Source organism: Eumetopias jubatus, unplaced genomic scaffold (assembly GCF_037043125.1).
Source record: "Eumetopias jubatus isolate StellerSeaLion01/CBP00866 unplaced genomic scaffold, mEumJub1_p1.0 scaffold_2, whole genome shotgun sequence".
Lineage (NCBI taxonomy): Eukaryota > Metazoa > Chordata > Mammalia > Carnivora > Otariidae > Eumetopias > Eumetopias jubatus.
The window spans coordinates 170,550,855-170,574,394 of NW_028274808.1; the positions used below are offsets into that span (position 1 = coordinate 170,550,855).

The 23,540-nt window shown below is 43.5% G+C and overlaps 1 protein-coding gene across 4 annotated transcripts in view; it reads right to left on the bottom strand.

Annotated features, from left to right (window-relative positions):
* FAM114A1 (family with sequence similarity 114 member A1) overlaps positions 1-23,540 on the bottom strand; it is a 79,773-nt gene that overhangs the window by 50,178 nt on the left and 6,055 nt on the right. Inside the window, exons 1-3 of one of the 4 annotated variants that reach the window (XM_028126741.2) lie at positions 18,518-18,544; positions 17,780-17,820; positions 9,074-9,429 (exon numbers count right to left, since the gene is read on the bottom strand). In XM_028126741.2, the coding sequence (XP_027982542.1) occupies positions 9,074-9,421 (348 nt within the window). In that variant the 5' untranslated portion in view covers positions 9,422-9,429; positions 17,780-17,820; positions 18,518-18,544. Of the gene's footprint in view, positions 1-3,132; positions 3,287-9,073; positions 9,430-17,779; positions 17,821-18,517; positions 18,591-23,540 lie in introns of those variants that run through there. The other 3 variants (XM_028126746.2, XM_028126730.2, XM_028126738.2) reach the window with 3 other exon arrangements.

Here is a 23,540-nt window from a genome sequence, read left to right on the forward strand (position 1 = left end):
GGGAAGGCTTTTGCTTTCATGATAAACTACACACTTATGGCTGGTGCCAACTCTTCCCACCATCCTTTTTTTCTGCCCTAAATATGAATATGATGCTTGAGACTGCAGCAGCCATTTTTGCAGCCATGATGGAAAGGCCAGGGAATCACAGAGTCACTGGTCCTGGTACTGTTGAGCTACTAAACCAATGTGAGTAGTTGACTGTCTTCATTCTTTCTGTTAAGTGAGAAAAAAAATAAGTTGCTATTTGGTCAACTACTCTATGTTGGATTTTAGTTCTTTGTACCCAAATGCATTCTTAACTGATTCACCTAGTAAATATGTCACACCAACCATCAGTGTAGAATACTGGTCAAGAGAAAAGGTTATGGAATTAAATTGCTTGGGTTGGACTCTAGGCTCTGCCATTTTGGACAAGTTATTCAAGTCTTTCGAGACATGGTTTACCCTTACAAAATGAGATATGGTCGCATAAGAGCCGTAAATATGAGAACCAATAATCTCACAGGGTTATTGTGAATATTAAAAGAAATAATTCATATAAAGCTTTGAGCGTAGTGCCTGGCACATAATAAATACTCCACCAATGTTAACTAGTAATAATAATAATAATAAATAATAATAATAAAAATAATAAAAAACAACTATATTTTTAACACTAAGAAGCAAAAAGCTTTGAAAGTTGGCTGACATTTATTTCTGTCTGGAAACAATGAGGAGCTTGTTAACACGAATGGAAATACTCATGATTCATGACTGTCTGCTTTCATTTTTGGTGTCTACATTGATTTACTTCACTTCTGCAATGGAAGCCAGTGGCAATTTTATACCATCATGAAGACAGATGTAAGTTGGTGATTAATATCATTCTTTCACAGGACAAATCACTACCTATGTGATTAGGGAGAGTTAATACACTTAGGGGTGACAGCTTCTGACTCAAATTTATAATAGTTAATATGCTCTGACAGCTGGTAATTGACTAGCAAATGAAAATAAATGTTAAATGAGTCTAGAACTTTTTGCAGTATAAATTACTGCTTCAATTGCTTTATTAATAAAGCTCCTTTGACATTGAGCTGTGACCTCGTGATCAGCTACAAAGAATATTCGTTATCAATGGCAAATACTCAAATGACTAAATGTGCACATTTAATATAAAAACCATATAAACTACCTATTCAACATGAATTCTCATCTTGAGTATTGTCTCCGCTTTAAATGGCTTTAATGTTACACACTTATGAGTCTCTAAAGTAGGCAGCATGGATCTACTCAGATCTTTCATTATCAAATATGGTTATTTTAAAACTTTTTTTCTCATCCTCATCCCATGTGACCCCCACCTCCTTTAACAGACAGCTTCACATAAGAATTTGCTGAGAAAACAGAGACCACCAGATGGGAACTCTTAACTTCCTGTCCCTCCTCATAAGCTCTCAGAAGAATGACCTCATTTCACAAGAGCAAATCAGACTTGGCTTGATCAAGAGGGATATCCAAAACTCAGCTGAAGATCGTTTAAACGTCTGCAACTATTCTGTGGTCCTAAGAATATGAAGAATGCAGGATTCCATCAAGTTCAAAGTTCTTTAAATAGAAAAGATATGTACATATCTGGTGTCCCATTTAAAGGTCTTTATCATTAAATGGAAAATATATTAATTTATTTTAGGCTATCAAATTTACATGTATCATTAGATAGAAAAAATGTACAAATGTTAGAATTACATTAAATTTGAAGGCCTTTGACATTTAGATGGAAATGAAAGTACCTGTCGTAAAAGATCAAAGATCAACCTGGTTGTCCTATGTCCTTGAGTAGATCAAGAATCAGGTACTGTCCACAGCTCACATCTGAGAGACCAAACCCTTTTTAAGTTTTGTTACTCATGACATAACTGCTCTAAAAAGGGGCTCAGTGTGACATTCAGGGAGATGGAAATCACTCTGGATGCCTGCAGTTCTGTCAAAATATTTGCTTGAAAATGGCCTCGGTTATTTCCAAGCAATTTTCTTCCTTGGTGAGTACGTATCGTTCCACTCTGGGAATATTTAAAATTAAATATAGAAAGGTTTAAAGCATCAACATCAGGCTATTAATATTTTTATGCATATTTGGTCTTTTCTGCACTATTGTTTAAGAAACTAAAGTGAAACTTAAAAAAAACAATTTAAAGTGAATAATTGAATGATTAGACTTTTATAAAAAAAGATTTTATTTATTTATTTGACAGAGTGAGAGAGAGCACAAGCAGGGGGAGCGGAGAAAGAGGGAGAGGGAGAAGCAGGCCCCCCCACAGAGCAGGGAGCCTGATGCGGGGCTCGATCCCAGGACCCCAGCATCATGATCTGAACCAAAGGCAGTGGCTTAACCGACCGAGCCACCAAGGCACCCCAAATGATTAGACTTCTGATTTTAAGTTGAAATCTTCCTAAGTTTATGCATGGTATTATAACATCTAACAAATCTTTAGGTCCACTCTATAATTTCATTTAATAGGTTTATAATACTTCCTATGCACTCAGCAAGGTTTTGTTTGAGTAGATAAATGAGGTGCTTAAAAAAGAAAATGGAATACATTACATTCATATAGACACAGTTTTAAAGTATTTGAACATACTTAAGTTGGTAAAAAGGACCAAGCATTCATCAAAAGTCCCTTGAAAGTGCCTGTTCAATTTTGCTAGACGTCCAAATAGAGTAAGATTTGTGAGATGAATATAAAGCCTAGGAAGAATTGCATTTTTGAATTTATAACCTTAATACATTGAACACTAATTGTTTAAACCAAATTAAAAGTCCAAGTAGTCTTTTTTATTTTTTAGTTTTTTAAAAAGATTTATTTATTTGAGAGAGAGAGAGAGAGAGAGATGGGGAGGGGCAGAGGGAAAGGGAGAGAGGAAGAGAATTTCCAGCAGACTCCCCACTGAGTGCGGAGCCTGACGTAGGGCTTGATCGCAGGGCCCTGAGATCACAACCTGAGCCGAAATCAAGAGTGGGACACTCAACGAACTGAGCCACCCAGGCGCCCCATTAGTAGTCCTTTTTATGCACAAACACACACTGGCCTACACCAAAAACCCATCTAAACACAAATCTAACTTAACTGCACCTCCACTCACAATTACCTCTTTCCCTTCTAGCATTATGGAAGTGATGTTTTCCTCTTAGTTATAATTATCACCTCCACGTGAACTCCACTGGGTCTGGGTGGGTTGGTCTTCCCTCCTCTCCTGGCTTTTCAACATTTCTCCACCTGCTACTTCCCACATTCAATCATGTATACGATTCCTCCACCTTAAAACCAACAAATGAAAATAACAATGACAAAATGTTTCTTTCAAACCTATCTGGTGTCTGCCCTACAACCTGTTTCTTCACCTCTTACAAGACGCGCCTACTGTCCGTACCTGCCCCCCCCCTTCATTCCTCCACCTGCCACAGGACTCTCCCATGGCCACCAGGACTGCATGAAACCATTCTCATCAATGTCACAGCGGCTTCCTTTAGTCATTTTATTTCGTGACCTTTCACTAGCATCTGCAGCTTAACCACGTCTCCATTCTTAAACTACTCTTTTCTCATGGCTTCCATGCCCTATCTTTGGATTCTTACTTTCTCGGCCCATCTTTTATTTTGATGATTTCAGTCTACTTTAGAAAGTTTTTAAACGCATGTTATGATATTACGGGGAGTGCTTAATGAAGCTGCAATCCAAGTGCTTCCAGCATTCCAATAAAATATGCATAGTTCAGTGTAGTCAGCTGGCATCCTCATCAGGAAAGCCATCCTCCAGAGGCATATATCATGAGCATTTCTAGTATCTGTCACTTTTTTAACACCTGATGCTTTGCTAATTAGCATACTGAGTTGCAGAAGTGGGTTTAACTAGTAGACACGGTGAACTATAAACTAGCATTCTGTCTACATGGTGAAATTAAAGGTATTTAAGTGTTACAGATGGCTAAATTTATTTTAGAGCCTCTTTTCTATCTTTTTATGAATAGGGCATAAGAACGGTTTTTGCCCTGTGCTAAATGGGGTTCTATCCAGCTCTGAACTCTGGGCAATTCTAGTTTTTTGATGCCAGCTCTAAAGGAAGAAAACCCTGCCTCTAGAATTCTAGATATTTGTCTTGAGTGAAACTCATTCAGGGTGGTGATCAAAGCACCTAAAAGGACAGAACAATGGGATATTCTCCAGCCTATAGTTAGAAACAGTTGTCGTGAACTGTTTTTAATTTTCTGGTCAATTAATGTTCAATTTTAAAATGTCAGTGTGGTACAATGTGATCCGTGATTTGATTTCCCTTACAGAATGTGATAAGATCATGAAGAAAAGAGGTGACCCTCACCATCTCAACTTCTGGCTACCACAACCTATCAAAAAGAACCTAAGAGCCAAATTGGCTTAGGGACAGGAACCTTCCAGGGCCAAGGCCTTGGCCTCTGTGCTTCTTTATTTACATATAACACTGGGGGCAAACTCACCCACTCCCATTTCTTAAATAACATTCAAGTATTAATGGTTTCCAAATCTCTCTGCTGGGCTCCAGGCTATTATAGCCAACTGCCCACAAAATATCTTCCCTTGGATATCCCATGGCACGTTCAGTACTGAACTCACCCGATGCCCCAGCTACGCTTTCTGTGTCCCCGTCTCAGTCATTGCCAAACACTGGTCCGTAGACTGACCGCAGGAGTCTCACCTAAGGGGAACTTATTAAAAACACAGAGTCTTAGCTCTTACTGTGAGCTTTTGAATAAGAATCTCAGTGTAGAGCCTAGGAATCTGAATTTTTAACAATCTCCCTAGGTTGTTCCACTATACCACCAGATTTAGGAAGTGCTGCCCTATATGGCCTTACTGCCTCAGCATCCACCAAAGCCAAACATTGCATGCCATAACGAAGAGTAGGCTTAAACGGGGAAATCCTCGAAAAGAACAGAAGCAAACTTGACTTATTCATTGAAGAGGCAAAAATCTGCCATCTGTGTGTCCTGGTCTATGTTCGCTCTCCTTTGTCTCCCCTGACAGCAATTTTATGGCTCTCACACATTCTGTTTTTCCTTTTCTAGGGACAGAAGAACTAACCGGTGATAGTCTATGTTTTCCTCTGTGAGTACCTTTAGTGAAAACATTGGAATTATTTACTTTCATAATTGACCTTATGTACTGGTGTTAAACAGTAGAGATGACTTTTTTTCCACTCTGGGTAACATTTCTTGGTGTTAAGAACTTAGGGAAATTCGATTTCATCAGATCTTGTAGGGGCTGATAGGCCTATAGTAAGTTCTATACGGTCTATAATAAGTTCCCAGAAAAAAATCTCTGGAAATAAATGTCACTCCTGACTAGCACTCCAGACAAACATCTCTAAGTTGAGGCTGAAGTTGTCCCTGGTTCCTGAAGATTAATTTAAGTGCCCCCTCTAAGGCTTCCCCTGTGTCTGCTCTATCTAGAACTATAGGATATGCTATCATTACGTTTATACAACACTCCCTTCTCCAACTAGACCGCAGGCATTAGGCATCCTGAAGATAGTTGTGCCACTCAGATTCCTGGGCACAACACGTGGTGTCACGGGGCTGGTAGAGGCCTTCAAGAGTCTAACCTCCGATGTTCAAATGAGTCTGGGGGCTGTCTCTCATGGATATTGTAGCGTAGATCCCGCAGGAAGTCTCAACTCAGTGGCTTCTAGTCTGTACATGATAATGGACGAGAAAAAGAAGGAAGACCAAGGACAGAGATCGCTTCTTTGAGTGCATAAACTGTGAGTGGTGTCACCCTTCAAAGCAGAGGTGCCAGCCAGGCAGTTGGCAGAACCACTGGCCTCCTCCTCTTCTCGGGGCCCCTCCTAGTCACACCCCTACCTGCCAGCTTACAGCCACTGGGCTGACTCAGGCAAAAACGAAGCTAATGAGGGGGGTTTTGAGGGGACCCAGGCCCAAAGAGACTGCAGATACAAGTCACTTAAAGAAAAAAATATATATACATCTAAGCACATTATCACAAAATCTAGTGTGTCCTAGAAGATACTGGTTTAAGCTTTCTCAAAGGCTATTCTGTCGGCTTTTTGTTTTTGTTGTTGCTGTTTTTGTTTTTTTTGTTTTTTTTTACATCCCTGCCAAACAATGGTTTGCTTTTGTTTAAACATCTCCGTTCATGGGAAACACCCTCCTCTCTGAGGAAGTCCGTCTCCTCTCAGAACGGTTCTACAAGTCAAACCCCTTGAGGAAACTGAGGCACAAGGAACCTGACTTTGAATAAAAGAATCACAAGACATTAGTCAGAAGAATACCTAGTGCTATTCATGTGCAAGAGTCTTCACTTTAGGTCCGAGGGGGGAAGCCAGGCCCTCTGGTTCCCTCTCTAGTCTCCTCCTTCATTGATCGCATGCAGACATTTCCCCACAGAAGCTTGTTTAAAGGGATAAATGAGATTCTTTTAGGCTCAGATATACTTGGGATCAAGTTGGCTTTTGAGCTTGTCTGTTTTCCTATTGGACCTGCCATTCCTCAGGGGACCTGTGTTCAAGATCCATACAGTCGACTTATAAATGAACTTTCGATTCAACGTTTTCTTTAGAATTAATTCTCTTCTAGATCAAGAGAAAAATAGTTGTTTTCATCATTGCAAAAGGGTTTTTCATAAGTATCCAACAAGGCAATAAAAAATAGAGCAAGTGAACAATGCTTGAAGACAAGGTGCAACATTGACTTCTTGTATAGACTTAAAAGGATAAGTTACCAAGAGAGATAGTAGAACCCCCTTCTCTGGGTAATCCTTAAAAAGAGACTAAAGTTGTACCTACTTAGAAGGGTTTAAATATGACCTGGGTGGAAGCCCTTCCACCAGCTGTATTGGCTTTCTGCCTTCTTTGAACAAACATACTGATGGGCGTTCCTCCCACATCTTGGTTTCACCTGAGCTCCTGGTGCAATGCCACACACATACACCCAGAGCCACAGTCCCAACCCCGTGGCCAATATTTGTACTTCCATCCAGATACTTTTGGGATGCTTCATGATGAAGAAAGACTCTTTTCCAAGTCCTTGAAAACTATCGGGGTCATGCAGGAAGAGGAGGGCAGTATCTGTCTGCTTAATTGGGCTCTAACCCTGCAGCATTAAGGTTTATAAAGAGCTTTCAAAAGCAGGACTCATTCAGTTTGCTCAAAAAACGAAGAAGGCAGATATGTAGGCGCACACTGACTTTTTATTGTGCTATCTTTATTAGCTATCTTGTTTTCATTATTAGAAGTCTGGAATTGGAATGTATAATCTACCCATCAGGAGCATATATATTTTGAATTAGTAGAGCCTGTGTCGTTTCTTTAGGTCATCTCAGGTCACAATGTTGCGGCCAAGATGTGGTTTTCTTAATGTACAAAGATATTTATTAATAGCAGCACTTATGATAAGAATAGAGAACCAATGCTTCCCACATTAGAAAGCGTGAAGGAAAAACAGTTTCCAGAGTTAGGTATATGGGTAGATATAGCTATAGGATTTTTATTTTTTTTCTTTTTTCTTTGTTTATTTTTAGGATTTTTAAATAGATATCCTATTGGCTCTGTTTCTCTGGAGAACCGACTACTACAGCATCAGCATTTTCTAAAGCTTTCCCAGTGGTGGAAATGTTCAGGTAGAGTTGAGAACCTCCAGTCTAGGAGTGCTTAATCCCTTAGGGGGTCCGTGGATGGCTTTGAAGAGTCTGTGAACCCTCGGAACTCACAGATGAAATTGTGTCTGTGTGTTTACCAGCTCTCATTCAAACTCTCAGCCGGTCCTCAGACCCCCTCCCCGACATCCCTGCCAAACCACTGTTTGCTTTTGTTTAAACTTCTCCGTTCATGGGAAACACTGAGGAAGTCCGTCTCCTCTCGGAACGGTTCTACAAGTCAAACCCCTTGAGGAAACTGAGGCACAAGGAACCTGACTTTGAATAAAAGAATCACAAGACATTAGTCAGAAGAATACCTAGTGCTATTCATGTGCAAAAGTCTTCATTTTACAGAGGGAAAAACTGAGGCATGGAGAAATTAGGTGTCTCGCCCAAACTGAGAGTGGTAATGTTAGGTCCGAGGGGGGAAGCCAGCCCCCCTGGTTCCCTGTGTAGTCTCCTCCCTTCCTTGATCGCATGCAGTAGAGTCTCTTCACGGAGGTAACCTGCGGTGGGACACGTCAGAGGAGCCAGGCTGGGGCCTGACTGAGGGAAAACCCTGATTCCCCATCTCGGACCATCCCTCTGGAAGGCAGAATTGGCCCGCTTCCTTCTTTCGTGCTGAATGCCTCTCCATCCCCAACAGCCCCCACGTGGTTGAAGGTGAAGTTGCCAAGAAAACCCAGGTCGACGATCATACTGATGCTGTACAAGGTACCAGCTGGGAGACACCGGTCTATCTTATCCCCCAGAAAGACAGGTGCAGGCACTGAAGGGAAGGGGCCATGAGCATGTTCTGCCTCTGGTCCTCTGGAAGGTGGTGTGTGATGATAAAACAGTGATCTGAAGGTTTAAGATCCAGCCCCACAGTGGATTTGTAACTATGTGTTAAAAGTTAAGTGATATTAAAAAAAAACGCTGACTTGTTTAGGGTGGAATCAGGCTCATTAATAACTTGGACTCATGATGTTCAATATTTCAATATCTTCCCTTTACTACCGAGTAGCTTAATATCCCCTAGGCTGCTTACTCTCTCTGAGCCGGATTGCCTCGTCTATAGATTAAGGTTAATAATATCCAGCTTAGAACCTCAACGAACTGTTGGATGGAGCAAATTACATAACCTATAAAGGGGCTAGCGGGGTGCCTGGCATATAGGATGTAGCCAGTCTTGGTGGCTGTTACTATTATCGCCACAATTATCAAAATGCAAATATTATAATGACCAATTATTCTCATATATGCCTTGTCTCACCACACAACCCCCTTTTGAAGACAGAGGTGATGTCACAGTATATTTTGAATCCCCCTGATCCCCGTAAGCATCAAAAATACCCCGATCTGTGCCCATGACAGGTATCAGTAAGAACTTAGGTTGAACTGAATCGAATGAAACACACCTACCAGATTAGTCTGTTCTTTCAGGGGTATTTCAGATCCAAGTTCTGCCTCGAGGCTGACGGAGTCAATGCATTCAGCAAGTGCATCCTCGGTCACTTCTCCATTGAGGGGGGGCTCCGTGGCACTGGTGTGTTGGGGCTGCTCAAGATGCCCAGTGTCAGTAGTCTCTGCACCCTGGATGGTGGCATTTTCATGCCCATCTCCTCTGGCGTCAGCTGCTGTCGGCTCATTTGAAATCATAGCTGAATCACAGTGCGCTTCTGTGCCTTCGGGCGAAAACTCACTCTCGGGCATCTTGGCAATTTCTGCTTTGTCTCTAGTGGCTGAGGTGTCACCAACATCGTCAGACATTTTAATATCTGTCAACATGATTATAAACACTTTCTGCTTTAATCGGAATTGTTAAACCTGAATCCAAAACCCCAAATAATCAAATCTGGTAGGGGAAGACTTTCTTCTACTGATAAGAAACCTTATGTAACCTTGGGGTAGGCTGAAATACGGCCCCCAAATATATCCATATCCTAATTCCTGGAATCTGTGAGCATTACCCTTATACGGCAAAAGGGATTTTGTGCATGTGGTTGAATTAAGGATCTTGGGATGGGGAGATTATCCTGGGCTATCTGGGTGGGTCCTAAATGAAATTGTAAGTGTCCTTAGGGAAAGGCAGAAGGAGATTTGACTAGAGAGAGGAGAAGGTGATGAGAGGACAGGAGCAGAGCTTGGGGTGATGAAGATGAAGGAGGGGCCACAAGCCAGGGGTTATGGGTGACCACTAGAAGCTGCAAAAGTCAAGGAAACCATTCTCCCTTCAGCGATGCCAGAAGGAACCAGACCTACCAACACCTTGACCTTAGCTCAGTGAAACTGGTTTTGGATGTCTGACCTCCAGAACCATTAGAGAATAAATTTGTGTTGTTATAAGCCACTAAGTTTGTTGTAATTTGTTATAGCAGCATAGAAAACTAATACAACCCTATCTCCAAACTTTCATGGATCTCTTATGTGGTATATGGGGATATGTGTATGGGAACTAAGAGTATCATCTCCAACTGTGAAATTCTTTAACATCACTTTATTAATTATAATTGTAGCAATAATGAGAATAAGCACAGAAAATACCTGAGGGCTTATCGAAAACTACTTGACATCTAGCTTTGCAACATCATCGGAGAGTCACATTGAAAAAGAGACATACTTTGTCTCTTTGTTGGACACCAGCTGGTGAAGGCCTGGGCTCTGTTGGACAACCGTTTACACAGGGAAACACAGGAGGAGTTGGAAGGGAAAGAAGTGCAGTATTAAGTCAAATGAGGCATGTCACCATTACAAAATTACCTACAAAGATGAAAACTCTTTACGAAGTTTGCAAGTTATTGTATCATACAGGACAGCACCATTCAACAGAAGTTTTTGCAATGATGAAAATGTTCTATGTTCACACTCTCCAATGTTGTAGTTAATAGCCACATTGCCTATTGAGCATATGAAGTGTGGCTAGTGCGACTGAGCAACTATATATTTTTTTTAAAGATTTATTTATTTGAGAGGGGTGGGGTAAAGGCAGAGAGAGAGGGAGAATCTCAGACTCCCTGCTGAGAGTGGAGCCCATTGTGGGACTCGATACCCTGACCCTAAGATCATGACCTGAGCCAAAATCAAGAGTCGGATGCTTACCTGACTGAACCACCCAGGTACCCCACCCCCACCCTTTTTTAAAGTAGATTCCACACCCAGCATGGAGCCAAATGAGGGGCTTGAACTCACGACCTTGAGACAAAGACCTGAGCTGAAATCAAGGGTCAGATGCTTAACCAACTGAACCGCCCAGGCCCCCAGCAACTACATTTTAAATTTTATTTAATTTTAAATGATTTATGTTTATATTTTACATAGGCATACATTGCTAGTGGCTACCTTACTGGGTAGCACAGATCTACAAGGCTAGTTCGAGATGAAAATTTTCTTAAGCTAACCTGAACACACAGTGCTCTCACTACACCAGAAGCCAAGTCTCAGTCAAATCAGTGGGTATTTTTGTTGACCTCAGTGTTTACCAACTGGTCAAACCTCAAGTTGCTACTAAAGCCACGGTATGTAAGAAGCCACTTAACATACTGGTTACATGGAGTACAGGCTTAGAATCACACGCACATGTAACTCTGGTCCCTCACACAGCTGTCCCTAAGGTTGTCTGGCTATTGTCCTTGCTCGTGCTACATTGTCTCCCTTGGTGAATCACATTCCTTTCTCAGGGTTTCACACACCACTCTCAGTGTTGTGAGTTTCAAATATCTACCTCATTCCATTGAGATGGAATGTGAATTAGTGGTTTCCAGGAACTGAAGGGAAGGGGAATGAGGAGGGACTGCTAATGGGTATGGATTTCTTTGGTATGTGATGAAAATGTTCTAAAATGAGATAGCAGTAATGCTGTACAACTATGTGAATATTCTGAAGACCACTGAACTGTATGCTTTCAAAGAGTGAATTCTGTCATATGCGAATTATATCTCAATATATTAGGAGTAGGTATAATACATATAACCTATAGTATTACATGTTAATAATGCTGTCATTAAAAAAAAATCTATTTCTGGATAAGTAATTCCAATGGCCAGCTGGACATCTCTTCCCATCCAAATGGAAACCTGTTGTCTTACTGTTAATACTCGTTCTTCCTCTTGACTTTTGTGTTTCTTTTAATGGTACCTAGATTTCCCCAATAACCCAGGCTTAAAACCTCAGGGCTGTCATTAACTAAACCTTCACTCTCTCAGGAATATATAATATTGACAGCTATCATTTATTGAGTGCCTATTAAGTGCAGACTCCTTACATGTATTGTCTGCTGTGAGTTAGATAATACGATCTCCATTTTACAGATGAGACAACTGAGGCTCAGAATTCACACTTTCAGTAAGCGGCAGATTTGAGATTTGAACCCACATCTAACCTTGAAATTGAACCATATCAGAAATGTATCTACAGCCTCTTCTCTCACATTCACCCAGTGCCCAAATCCTAGAGGCTCTTGATTCAGAATTCATGTCTTGTCTTTTACCTCTCACCTCATGGCCACCCATCTAGCTCAGGTTCTCATTATGTTTCACACTGATAGTTTCAACATTGGGTTCAGCCCTCCCCTGTTGCTCTTCCTTTCACTCCCCATCCCTCCCCATCCTGTTCCTACATCCTTAGGGCCTTCCCACTTACTACTGAGATGAGGCCATCTCACCTTGGTTAGAGTTACTTGAGCATTTTCCTATTCCAGCACATTGTAAATACTATGAAGACAAGGGTCTTCCTTGTCTTGTTTTCATATTTTATGTAGCACTTAACGTGGTTTCTTGAATATAGTGGGAAGCTCAACGAATATGTGTGTTGTTATATTGCTATTTTTGGAGACTTAAAATTAAAATGTAATTTCGATTAGTGTTTTTGTATTTCTTGGGTAAATACCTAGTAGTATGATTATTGGATTGTAGGTGTACCTCTATGTTTATAGCAGCATTATTTACAATAGCCAAACTATGGAAGCAGCCCAAGTGTCCCTCAGTAGATGAATGGAAAAAGAAGGTGTGAGATATATGTATAATTCAGCCAGAAAAAAAGAATGAAATCTTGTCATTTGCAATGACATGGATGGAGCTAGAATATAATGCTAAGCAAAATAAGTCAGTCAGATAAAGACAATACCGTATGATTTCACTCACATGTAGAATTTAGGAAATAAAACAAAGAAAAAAAAAAGCGAGAGAGAGAGACAAACGAAGAAACAGACTCTTGACTATAGAGAACAAACTGATGGACACCAGAGGGGTGGTGGGTGGGAAGATGGGGGAAACAGGTGATGGGGATTAAGGAGTGCCTTGTGATGATCACCAGGTGATGTGTGGAATTGCTGAATCACTATATTGTACACGTGAAACTAATATGTTTAATAACTGTATGTTAACTATATCGGAGTTAAAATTTTTAAAAATGTAATTTGAAATGAAAGCAAGCAGAAAATGCCTTTACCCCATTTACTACTCAAGAGCTACCTTACAGCCAACGGTTCCAAATGATCCCTATTGTCTTCCCTTTTTCCTTCACCTCCCAATGAACTAAGTTAGAATGTTTCCCTTCAAACAAACAATCCTTGAATTCAGTAATAACACTCCTGTAAACAAGTCTATGGGCGGGAAAGGCAAAAAATGCATACGTCTCTTTAGCTGGCATATAAAGTTGAGGATAGGGAAGGTGGGAGGTGATCTGTCAATGAGGATGGTCAATGCCTAGTTGAAATGATAAAGAAGGAAACAAGGCCACTGTACAGGAAAGGTAGTTGCCGTGGCTTATGGGAGGAAGGCAGAATTGAGTGAGGCTACTTGAGAAGCTGCTGTCCTTTTGGAAACTTATAAAATCTTCTTGAAAATCCCTGAGACAGGACTGGGCTAGGACAGGGGGTTGGCAAACTGCAGCATGCTGGCCAGACCTTGCCCTCCGCCTGTTACAGTAAGTAAGATTTTACTGGGACACAGATATATTCATTTGTTGCTGTACTGTCTACAGCTTCTCTAGTACTGCAACAGCTTTGTTGAGTAGCTGAAAAGAACTTATAGCCGGGACGCCTGGGTGGCTCAGTCGGTTAAGCGTCTGCCGTTGGCTCAGGTCAGCATCCCCAGGTTCTGGGATCGAGTCCCACATCACATCAGGCTCCATGCTCAGCAGGGAGTCTGCTTCTCCCTCTCCCTCTGCCACTCCCCCCCGCCGCTTGTGCTCGCGCTCTTGCTCTCTGACAAATAAATAAAATCTTAAAGAAAAAAAAAGATGTTATGGCCCACAGAGTCGCAAAGCTTAAAATATTTACTATCTGGCCCTTGACAAAAATGTTCGCTGACCCGTGGTCTAGAACATTGCTTGGATGCCATGACCTAAACATTTTTCTATTTTATCCTATCCTCGCCTGGGTCCTAGGGGTATAAGGAGAAAGGGTCCATGAATAAATGATGCTTCAACATCACTTTTGTTCCTACTTTGTATTCATCAATAGCTAGTCATAGGCACTGTCTGATATTCTCATTTCTTTGTAATTTGAAAATCCTTATTATTAATCTGGATGACTAAGGCGCTCCAAACTATTTCACTTTTCTATAAGCAGGGATGTGAGAATAAACCTGGCCATAATAAACATTCATGGGCAAATAAAAAGCATTTTGGACACTTTGTTGATTATGCTTTGCCCTACATGTGTCGCCATGCTGTTCATAATGTGCTCTGAAATACTTCAGCATCTATTGTGTGATATACATGGAACTTAGGTGTAATTTACAGCCTAGGGGTAGATGGTTAACATCTGAGATGCCCTATTCAGGAACACACTCTCCAGAGGACTTGAGTTAGCATTCAAAATCTGTAATCGGGTGTCCCCCTCTAGAGAGGGTTTCACTACCACCCTCTTTAGTCAGTACCTCAGGCTGTGCTAATTAGCACAAGGGAAATTAGAAACCATTTCTCACTGGTGAAATGGGAAATGCTTAAGATATGTGGATTGGTAAGTAATCATGTGCAGGGGCAATCTACCCTTCGATTCCCAGGGCATAAGATCAAATTGAGTTCAGCAGCTTAGCACTCTTCGAGATAGAGATTTTCTAGTTATCGTTTGATTGCAGGAGCACCCCAAAGCCTGACTGGGTTAACTGAGTCCTGCCTCTAGAGCAGTCCTTGCCAGAGGCCCTAAAAGGATGGAGAGCCTGGACTCCATCAAGCTTCTAAGAACAAGCTGAGGGCCCAATTGCCTTAGGTCCGTTTGCCTCAACTGTAGAAAATTTGGCTGTGACAAAAACCTTTTTTCCCTGCAACTGCTCTGCATTCAGCCAGCAACAGGAAGCCATCCCTTCAGAAATACCCCAGATCAGCTTTAGGGTGTTAAACCCATACTGTTAAAAATATTTACGGGCAACTTATACATTTCAGAGACTGTATTTTTACCTCAGTTTGGATAATAAAAATGGCCACCATAATATTCAGCCCTACTTTAACTGCTAACTGTATGTATCTTTAATCTCTATTTACTTCAACCTGTTACAGGTCTCCATTTTCTCTAAACCACAACCAAACCCCCAAATCTTCTTCGTTTGCGCTGGTAGACCTTCATCTCCTCTGGGTGTTATGACAGGAGAGATGTAATCAGTTTGAAGACTGTGCCCTTGTATCTGAGGCCATTAGAAACTGTTGTGTCCTAAAGACACGGCTGTTTGGGCATAGTGACCGTCAGAGTCCACCCGGACTACAGCTGCGACACACGCTGTTTCCTGGGACAGTCCCCATCTCGGCCTGGGGTGCCCCAGAAGCAGTCAGACATAAACCTCTCCCGATTTAGGGTCTGGAACACTCATCATTGCAGCCATGTCTTGTGGCTTTGATGCTAGCGAAATTCAACCCACAGAAACAAGGAGGCTTCTTTAGACAACTTCAAGGAGGAAGAGTAGCATATAAAGGAGCCTTTGTGGGCTGGGAATAAGTTAGTTTTTCATGAGTAAATTCATTCATCACCTAAAATGCTCCCAGAACTATGCTAGGTATTGGAGCAGCAACATCATGGGCTCAAAAATAAGCTTAAAATGGAAGACATGGCTACTATCCTTCAGAAAATGACTAATCTGTTTTCATGTTATCCCTGGTCAATGAAGGTCCAGGAAACTATTTCAAGCTAACATGCAATGGTTAAGTGAGGATACAAAACAGCACACCAAATAAGGGAAAGATGTGCTGGAGTGAGACTGACCTAGCGTAAAGGAGAACCTAAAAAGTGGCTTTAATAGGAATACTCAGGCATGGTGGGATAAGAGTATGTGCAAATGCCCCGCATCAGGAACGAAGTCTAGATAATCGGGGTGAGGATGTGGCCTGGCCAGGAGGCAGTCTGGAAGAATAGCGGGGCAGGTGGCTGGGGGCGAGGGGTACTCTGAGGTAGAAAGAGCATGCTCTGGTCGCACCATCTCTTTGTGGGCGCACGACTCACTCCTGTTGGGCTTCCTCACTTCCTCCTCTGCAGAGTAAGATGGGACAAAATGATCTGGGTACCTGGTTCCCAAATCCCAAAGACTGCAGGACTGGGACCAGTCCATGATGTTAGAGAAAAATGAGGACAAGATCACAAGTTTTTCATCAATCTACATTTATTAAAGGACTGCCTTCATCTTGCAAGTTTAGCCTTCATGCTTTTCTTGGTATTAAAATCTTTCATTTTATGAAATAGTAGTGCAGTGGATAGATTTTTTTTAAATGGTCTCATTTGGCAAAATATGAATTCGGTAACACGATACCCTATGTAAAATCACTGTCCCCAATTTTAAAAAGGACTGGTCAGTGAGGACCAGGAACAAAAACTCTGGATGAGAGGTTAATCAGCTCCTAAGAGCTCCCCCTTCACGAAGCCCCAGGCTCTTTCCTCGGGTCTAGCCTCCACCAGTCTCCTATGTATTTTTCTGAAACACAGATGGGACCTATTTGCTCCCCTGTTTAAAAACCATTAGGTTTGGGACACCGGGGGGGCTCAGTTGGTTAAGCGTCTGCCTTCAGCTCAGGCTACCATCCCGGGGTCCTGAGATCGAGTCCCGCATCGGGCTCTTTGCTCAGCTGGGAGCCTGCTTCTCCCTCTCTCTGCCGCTCCCCCTGCTTGTGCTCTCTTTCTCTCTGACAAATAAATAAATAAAATCTTAAAAATAAATAAATAAAAACCATTAGGTTTAAACACCTTTGCATGACATCTGTGGCCCCTCATGGTTCAGCTCCGATCTCTTTATCCACCTTTTGCAACTCTTAGGACACCTTACACTCTTGCCTCACCAGACTTTCCATTAGTGCCCACAGCTTGTAAGACTCCCACCCTGCCTCTGCCGGTCTGGATCCTCTGCCTGGGCTGCCCTGCCTTCAACAGCCTGGCAAACTCCTATGCCTAGTGTCGCTTTTTACTCTAAAATTTTCCTTAATTTCCCCCACTCTTCTCCCAGAATTAATTGCTTCTCCTTCCATGCTGTATGTGTGTGTGTCTGTGTGACACTTTGCACTGACTTCCTAAGGAGTATCTGTCTCTGTGTCATTTCCTCCTTCTCCAGGACTGTGACCAATGAGCACTTAGCTTGGGTTCTGACCCTCAGATGTTTACAGAACTGAAATATATTGTTTGATATTGATTCAAGAGAAAGAATATTTGACATAAGCCAGACTTATAAATAAATGGCTACTTATATGGGCTGACTCGTTGGTATTCTAGAAGGCTCCCTCTTGCCCTCAAATTCCTTCTGCACTGGCTCCCTTGTGTTTCAAATACCACCCTGGAAGTTTCATTCCTTTGCTTAACGCTTACAATGTAAGGAGTTATCAGAGTCCTTCCTGAGCTCAGGCTCTGATGGAGGAAAGGAAGGAGGAGGGAGCAGGGGGTGAATATGGGAGAGGTTGGAAAGGGGCACTAGGAGGAACATAGGGCAGAAAGAGGCCTCTGGGGAGAGAGGCTGTCTCCTCGGTTACCTCGGGTTGGGGTTCAAGAGACACTGATTTTAGAAGCCACCTGCTCCTACCCCTAACGTTCAGGATGGGAACTGATGGGATGAATAGGGCACAGATATACAGCCCTTAGCCCAGACCGAGATGTCTTCCTACTCCAGGAAAGGACAGCGAAGTTCAGGCGCCTGATCGGAGATGGCTGGAAATACTCACCACGTTCCAGGGCAGAAAAGGAGACAGTGGGTGAGCGGGACCTGGGGAGATGGGGGTAGGCTCAGCCCGGGGACTGTGAAGCCAGGTGGTACTGGCTTAGGGTGTTGGCTGCGGCGGAAGAGCGAGGTTGCAGGCGGAGAGATGATGAAGTTGGGTGGGGGGGTCAAGGCCAGAGCTCGGTTTTCCGAGGCCAACGGCTGGCAAACCCCGGGATGGAGGCCTTTGCCTTATGGGGACCCACTCCCTCTATGCCCCACCCCACCCCGGCGGCGGGGGGCCCTGCAGCCTGCCTCTGACTCGGACCTGGGACACCGAGGAAACTTTCTCAGCCTTGCTTGGGTGCCGGGACCGGATATTTGGAGAGCACAAGGCAGGCTCCGCGGAGGATCACGCCGGCCGAGGGAGCAGACCCCGAGTGCGGGCGTGTGGGTGTGTGCATGAGCGTGGACCCGGAGCGACACACACTCACACACACACACTCACACGCCCGCACCCACGCAGGGCCCTCGGCCGCGCCGCCCGCTCCTCCCCGGACCTTCACCCCAAAGTCCGGTCCTCTCGGGTCCCGCGCCCGGTGCCAAGTCCCTGCCGATAGCTTCCCACTAACGCAGCGGGCAGGATTCGGGGGCCAGGGCAAGGAGCGACGGCAGGGTCTCCCCACCACCCCGCCGCGGCGGTGCCCGCACTCCCCCGCCCGCCCCGGGAAGGGGATGGGGAGAAGGTGCCCGGGGCTCTTACCGCTCCGGCTGCCGAGTGCGCGCGGGAGCGCCCGGCGGGTTCCGCCCCGCCACGTCGGCAGGCCGGCGGGGACGCGGCCGGAGGGCGGGCCGGGAGGGGGCCACGGGGGCGGCCGGCCCAGCTGCCCCGCCCCGCCGCCGGCCCAGGAGGAGCCCCGCCCCCGCGTGCGGCCCGCCCCGGAGCCCGAGCGCGGCCGACGCGCCCCGGCACCCTCTCCGGCCCGGCTGGGAGCCCCCCTGGAAAACTTGGCTTCTCCAGCTCTGTGCCCCGACCTGGGGCAGGTGTCGGGGTTCCCCGCAACAGTTTCCTGCCTTTAAAGGCGCCCGGAAAACCCCGGAGGCAGTTTCCCCGGGAAGGGATCGTTCAAAAGTTCAGCAAGAGTTTACGGTGCCCCGATTGTGCGGTAAACAGCTTTCCCTTACCTTGCCTGAGGGAGTGCAATCTGACTTAAAACCAACTAAACGAAACGCTTTCTAGAAGGCCAGTTTGGAAATGTGGATCAAAATTCAAAAGCATTAGCTTTGGCCCAGGGATTCCACATCGCAAATGTGTCTTAAGTAAACAGTCAAATGTGTATGTACAAGGATATTTATTGTTGTTTATGCCCGAAAAACGCGGACATAATCCGTCCCACAATAAACGATTGGTTAAGTAAATTATAGCAGCTTCCAACAGTCGCATATGCTGCAGCCATTAAAAATTATTAACTATCCATTCAATTTGTTGGCATGCAAAGAAGGCAGGCCATAGCCAAATTTTAAGTCGAGACCGGGGAAAGTTTACAAAAGCGTGTGTATAGTGTAAATATTTTCTTTTGTAAGTACATCTGTATGTATATACATATATAAGTTAGGGAAAATACAATTTTAAAAACGGATTCTTTCCGAGTGCTGCAATTCTGAGTGTTAGCAAATTTTGTTCAAAAGGTGTGACAGGTGTGTTCTGGCGTACCGTGGACACAAACACCGTGCCTGTGACTGCCGCGCCCGCCTACGGAACAGCAAGTACCTTTGCCCCACCTGCGCCCCCTGCTGCGCAGAACGGCAAAGCGCAATCAGACATTCCCTTTGAAGGGCTGGTTTCCTTTGCTCCTTTGACCCAAACCACACCTTTCCAATAAAAGCCTATCAAGCAAGCAACTCCAGCAACAAGTGGTCGTTGCTGACCGCAAATGACGCCTTTTTCCTCAACTGCTGCTACTTCCAAGCCCACCAGGTTTTATTTCAAAAACTGATTTTTTTGCAACTTAAAAATTCTTTATTCATTTAAAAAATTCCGGAGTCTTTAAAACATACAGAAAAGCAGAGCATAATACGACAAATACTTGTCAGTATTATGAAAAAGTGCTCAACATCGCTCGGCATCAGGGAAATCCAAATCAAAACCTCAATGAGATACCACCTCACACCAGTCAGAAGGGCTAAAATTAACAAGTCAGGAAAGGACAGGTTTGGCAGGGATGCGGAGAAAGGGGAACCCTCCTACACTGTTGGTGGGACTGCAAGCTGGTGCAGCCACTCTAGAAAACAGTATGGAGGTTCCTCAAACAGTTGAAAATAGAGCTACCATACGATCCAGCAATTGCACTCCTGGGTATTTACCACAAAGATACAAATGTAGGGATCCAAAGGGGTACGTGCACCCTGATGTTTATAGCAGCAATGTCCACAATAGCCAAACTGTGGAAAGAGCCAAGATGTCCATCGACAGATGAATGGATAAAGAAGACGTGGTATATATACACAATGGAATATTATGCAGCCATCAAAAGGAATGAGATCTTGCCATTTGCAACGATGTGGATGGAACTGGAGGGTGTTATGCTGAGTGAAATAAGTCAATCAGAGAAAGACATGTATCATATGACCTCATTGATATGAGGAATTCTTAATCTCAGGAAAAAAACTGAGGGTTGCTGGAGTGGGGGTGGGGTGGGAGGGATGGGGTGGCTGGGTGATAGACATTGGGAAGGGTATGTGCTATGGTGAGCGCTGTGAATTGTGCAAGACTGTGGAATCACAGATCTGTACCTCTGAAACAAATAATGCAATATATGTTAAGAAAAAAAAAAGATAGGAAGGGAAGAACGAAGGGGGGGAAATCGGAGGGGGAGATGAACCATGAGAGATGATGGACTCTGAAAAACAAACTGAGGGTTCTAGAGGGGAGGGGGTGGGGGGATGGGTTGGCCTGGTGATGGGTATTAAAGAGGGCACGTTCTGCATGGAGCACTGGGTGTTATGCACAAACAATGAATCATGGAACACTACATCAAAAACTAATGGTGTATGGTGATTAACATAACAATAAAAAAATTTAAAGAGAAAAAATATGACAAATACTTGTTTGCGTAAGAAAAAAAGTAGAGAATATTATGACAATAGGTAGTTTAAACAACTTTTCTTTTTGTCATATTTATTTTAGAACCTTCTTTTAAAAGAAAAAAATGTTAAAGATATGTTGGAAATCCTTTCCCTTGCATTCTCCACCTTCCCTGAAGGTAACCACTGTCCTGAGGTTGCTGTATATCCTTCCCACCCATATTTCTATACTTTACTGCACATACCTTTATCCATATGATGTAGGAAAGATGTTAGGGTTTGAAGCTGACGGCCAAGAAAGAATTCTGGGGACGTCTTTGGTGCAAAAAGGTGGTTTTATTAAAGCATGGGCACAAGACCCGTGGGCAGAAAGAGCAGCACCGGGGTCATGAGAAGTGGCCCATTATATACTTTCAAGTTGGGAGGGGGTTCGGGATAGCGTAAGTCTGTAAGGAATTTTGGAAGCACGGTTTCCAGGACTTTGATGGGGCTAGCTCTTGTTGGGAAAAAGTCATTTATTACCATCTAATAAAACCTGAGTCATGAGACCCTTCAGATGTATATCGGCGGGTCATATGCTTGGGGGATGATTGCCAACATGTATCTTGGGGGATAGAGATAAAGGAGGTTTCCAAAGGAATTTTTATATGTTAAAGTAGACTTACAGGATCCTGGAGGGTCGGGCTAACATTGCCTTTTGCTCTTAGCAAAGTATTAACATTGAGGCAGTTGAGTCCCTAGAGGAATGTCACTCTGCCTGTTTCAATAGGCTGTAGATAGTAAGGAAATTTAATAATTTTTCTTCTGCCTTTGTTTCCCACATCACATAAATACTAAATAGAATTTTTTTCAATATTTTAAAATTTTATAAATAACATCCTATACATTTGTTTACTCAACATATTTTTGAGAATCATTTATGTTCATATATGTAGATCTAGTACATTGATTTCAAAGTCTTAATAGGATTCCACTGTATGAATAGCCACAATTTTTCTATTCCCCAATTGATGGATATTTGATGTATTTCATGTTTCACTATTGCACAAAGTGCTGCATATGGCCATCTTTGTGTATGCTTCCTGGTATCTCAGGCTAGAAATGGAATAGCCAGGCCACCTTTACTAGATATATGAAATTGTCTGTTCTGTTGTGTGGTTCAACTGAGATGAAGAAGCTGAAGAGTCTCCATAAAAATCTGCTTTTTGCTCCTTTTCCTGCTTCTATTCTTGCTAGGGCCTGCACCCCCACCTTACATGTACTTCAGAGTACAAATAGTACATGGTCTTCCTGGTAAGAGACAAGGAGTTAATGATTTCTTTAGGCTTCCAGCACCATAGATAACATCTAAGAAAGGACTGGGTGCAAATGACCAGACAAAACCGTATTGCAGATCACTGGCTCTAGTCATCTCAATGCCAAGACCCCCTGGCTCCGAGCGATAAGTGACTTACAGAGCACACCTGGACCCTTGTCTTTGCTCTGACCAGTTCTTGGATGCCTGAGTGGACACATACACTAGACCATAATCCTCAATAAAAACCCCAGGCCTGGAACAAAAAAGAGACTCTCTTTCCTTTTCCTTTCTGAGTCTCCCCGATACTCTATCTGTAACTGCACCACTCTCTCTATATCCTTAATAAACTCTGCTCTCACTCTTTCCTGGCTCACATTTGATTTCTATCCTGCACACAGCCAAGGACCCTCTTGGCTGGTCCTGTGGGACCCCCTCTGGGTCCTTGGCCCCATCCTGCCCACATCACAACCATTCATTAAACAAAACTTTTTTTTTTAAGATTTTATTTATTTGTTTATTTAAGTAATCTCTACACCCAGTATGGGCCTCAAACTCATGACCCTGAGATCAAGAGTCACATGCTCTTCTGACTGAGCCAGCTGGGTGCCCCAATTAAACAAAACTTTTGTGAGTATACTATGTTCCTAGATCTTCTCTAGATGCTGGGAATACATTAAGGAGTCAAGCAAAGTCCTGCTCTCAAAGAACTTACATTCTGTTGAAAGGGAGAGACCCTAACTAGATAACATATCAGGTGGTGGCATCAAGCAGGATGTAGTGTCCATAGGCCTACAGAATGATGGGTGGGAGCAACTGTGATCTGGGAAGGCCATGGCAATGAAGTGATATTTCAGGGTAGATTTTAAAGAAGTAAGGGAGTGAACAATGGTGATATGTGAGGACCATTTTAGGCAGAGGGAACTGCAAGAGCAGTGTGGGAACATGCTTGGTGCATTCACAGAATGGGAAAGTGGCCAGTGTGGCTGGAGCAGAGGGAGGGTGGGCCAGAGTGGAAGGAATGAGGCCATAGCGGTAGTGGAGTCTAAGACGAGAGGCAGACTAGTCAGTGTCTTGCAAACCACAGTAGGGATTTGGGCTTATACTTTGAATGAGAAGAGAATCCTTACAGATTTTGAGTAGGTGTGTGCCATGATTCTAGTGTCTGATTCCAAGTGGTTTGGGAGAGGATGAAGGTGGGTGCGTGGAGGGAAGAGCAGAGGCAGACAGACCAGTTAGGAGGCCATTGTGGTTATCCATGTGAGAGATGACTATGGATTTGGCCACCATGGGAGTGGGGGAGGGCATGAGAGGAGAGGTGTTTTGCTTATGGAGATATTTCAAAGAAACACCCAATAAAATTTGCTGAAGGACTGGATGTGGAGTTGGAGGAAAAGAAAGAAGTCAC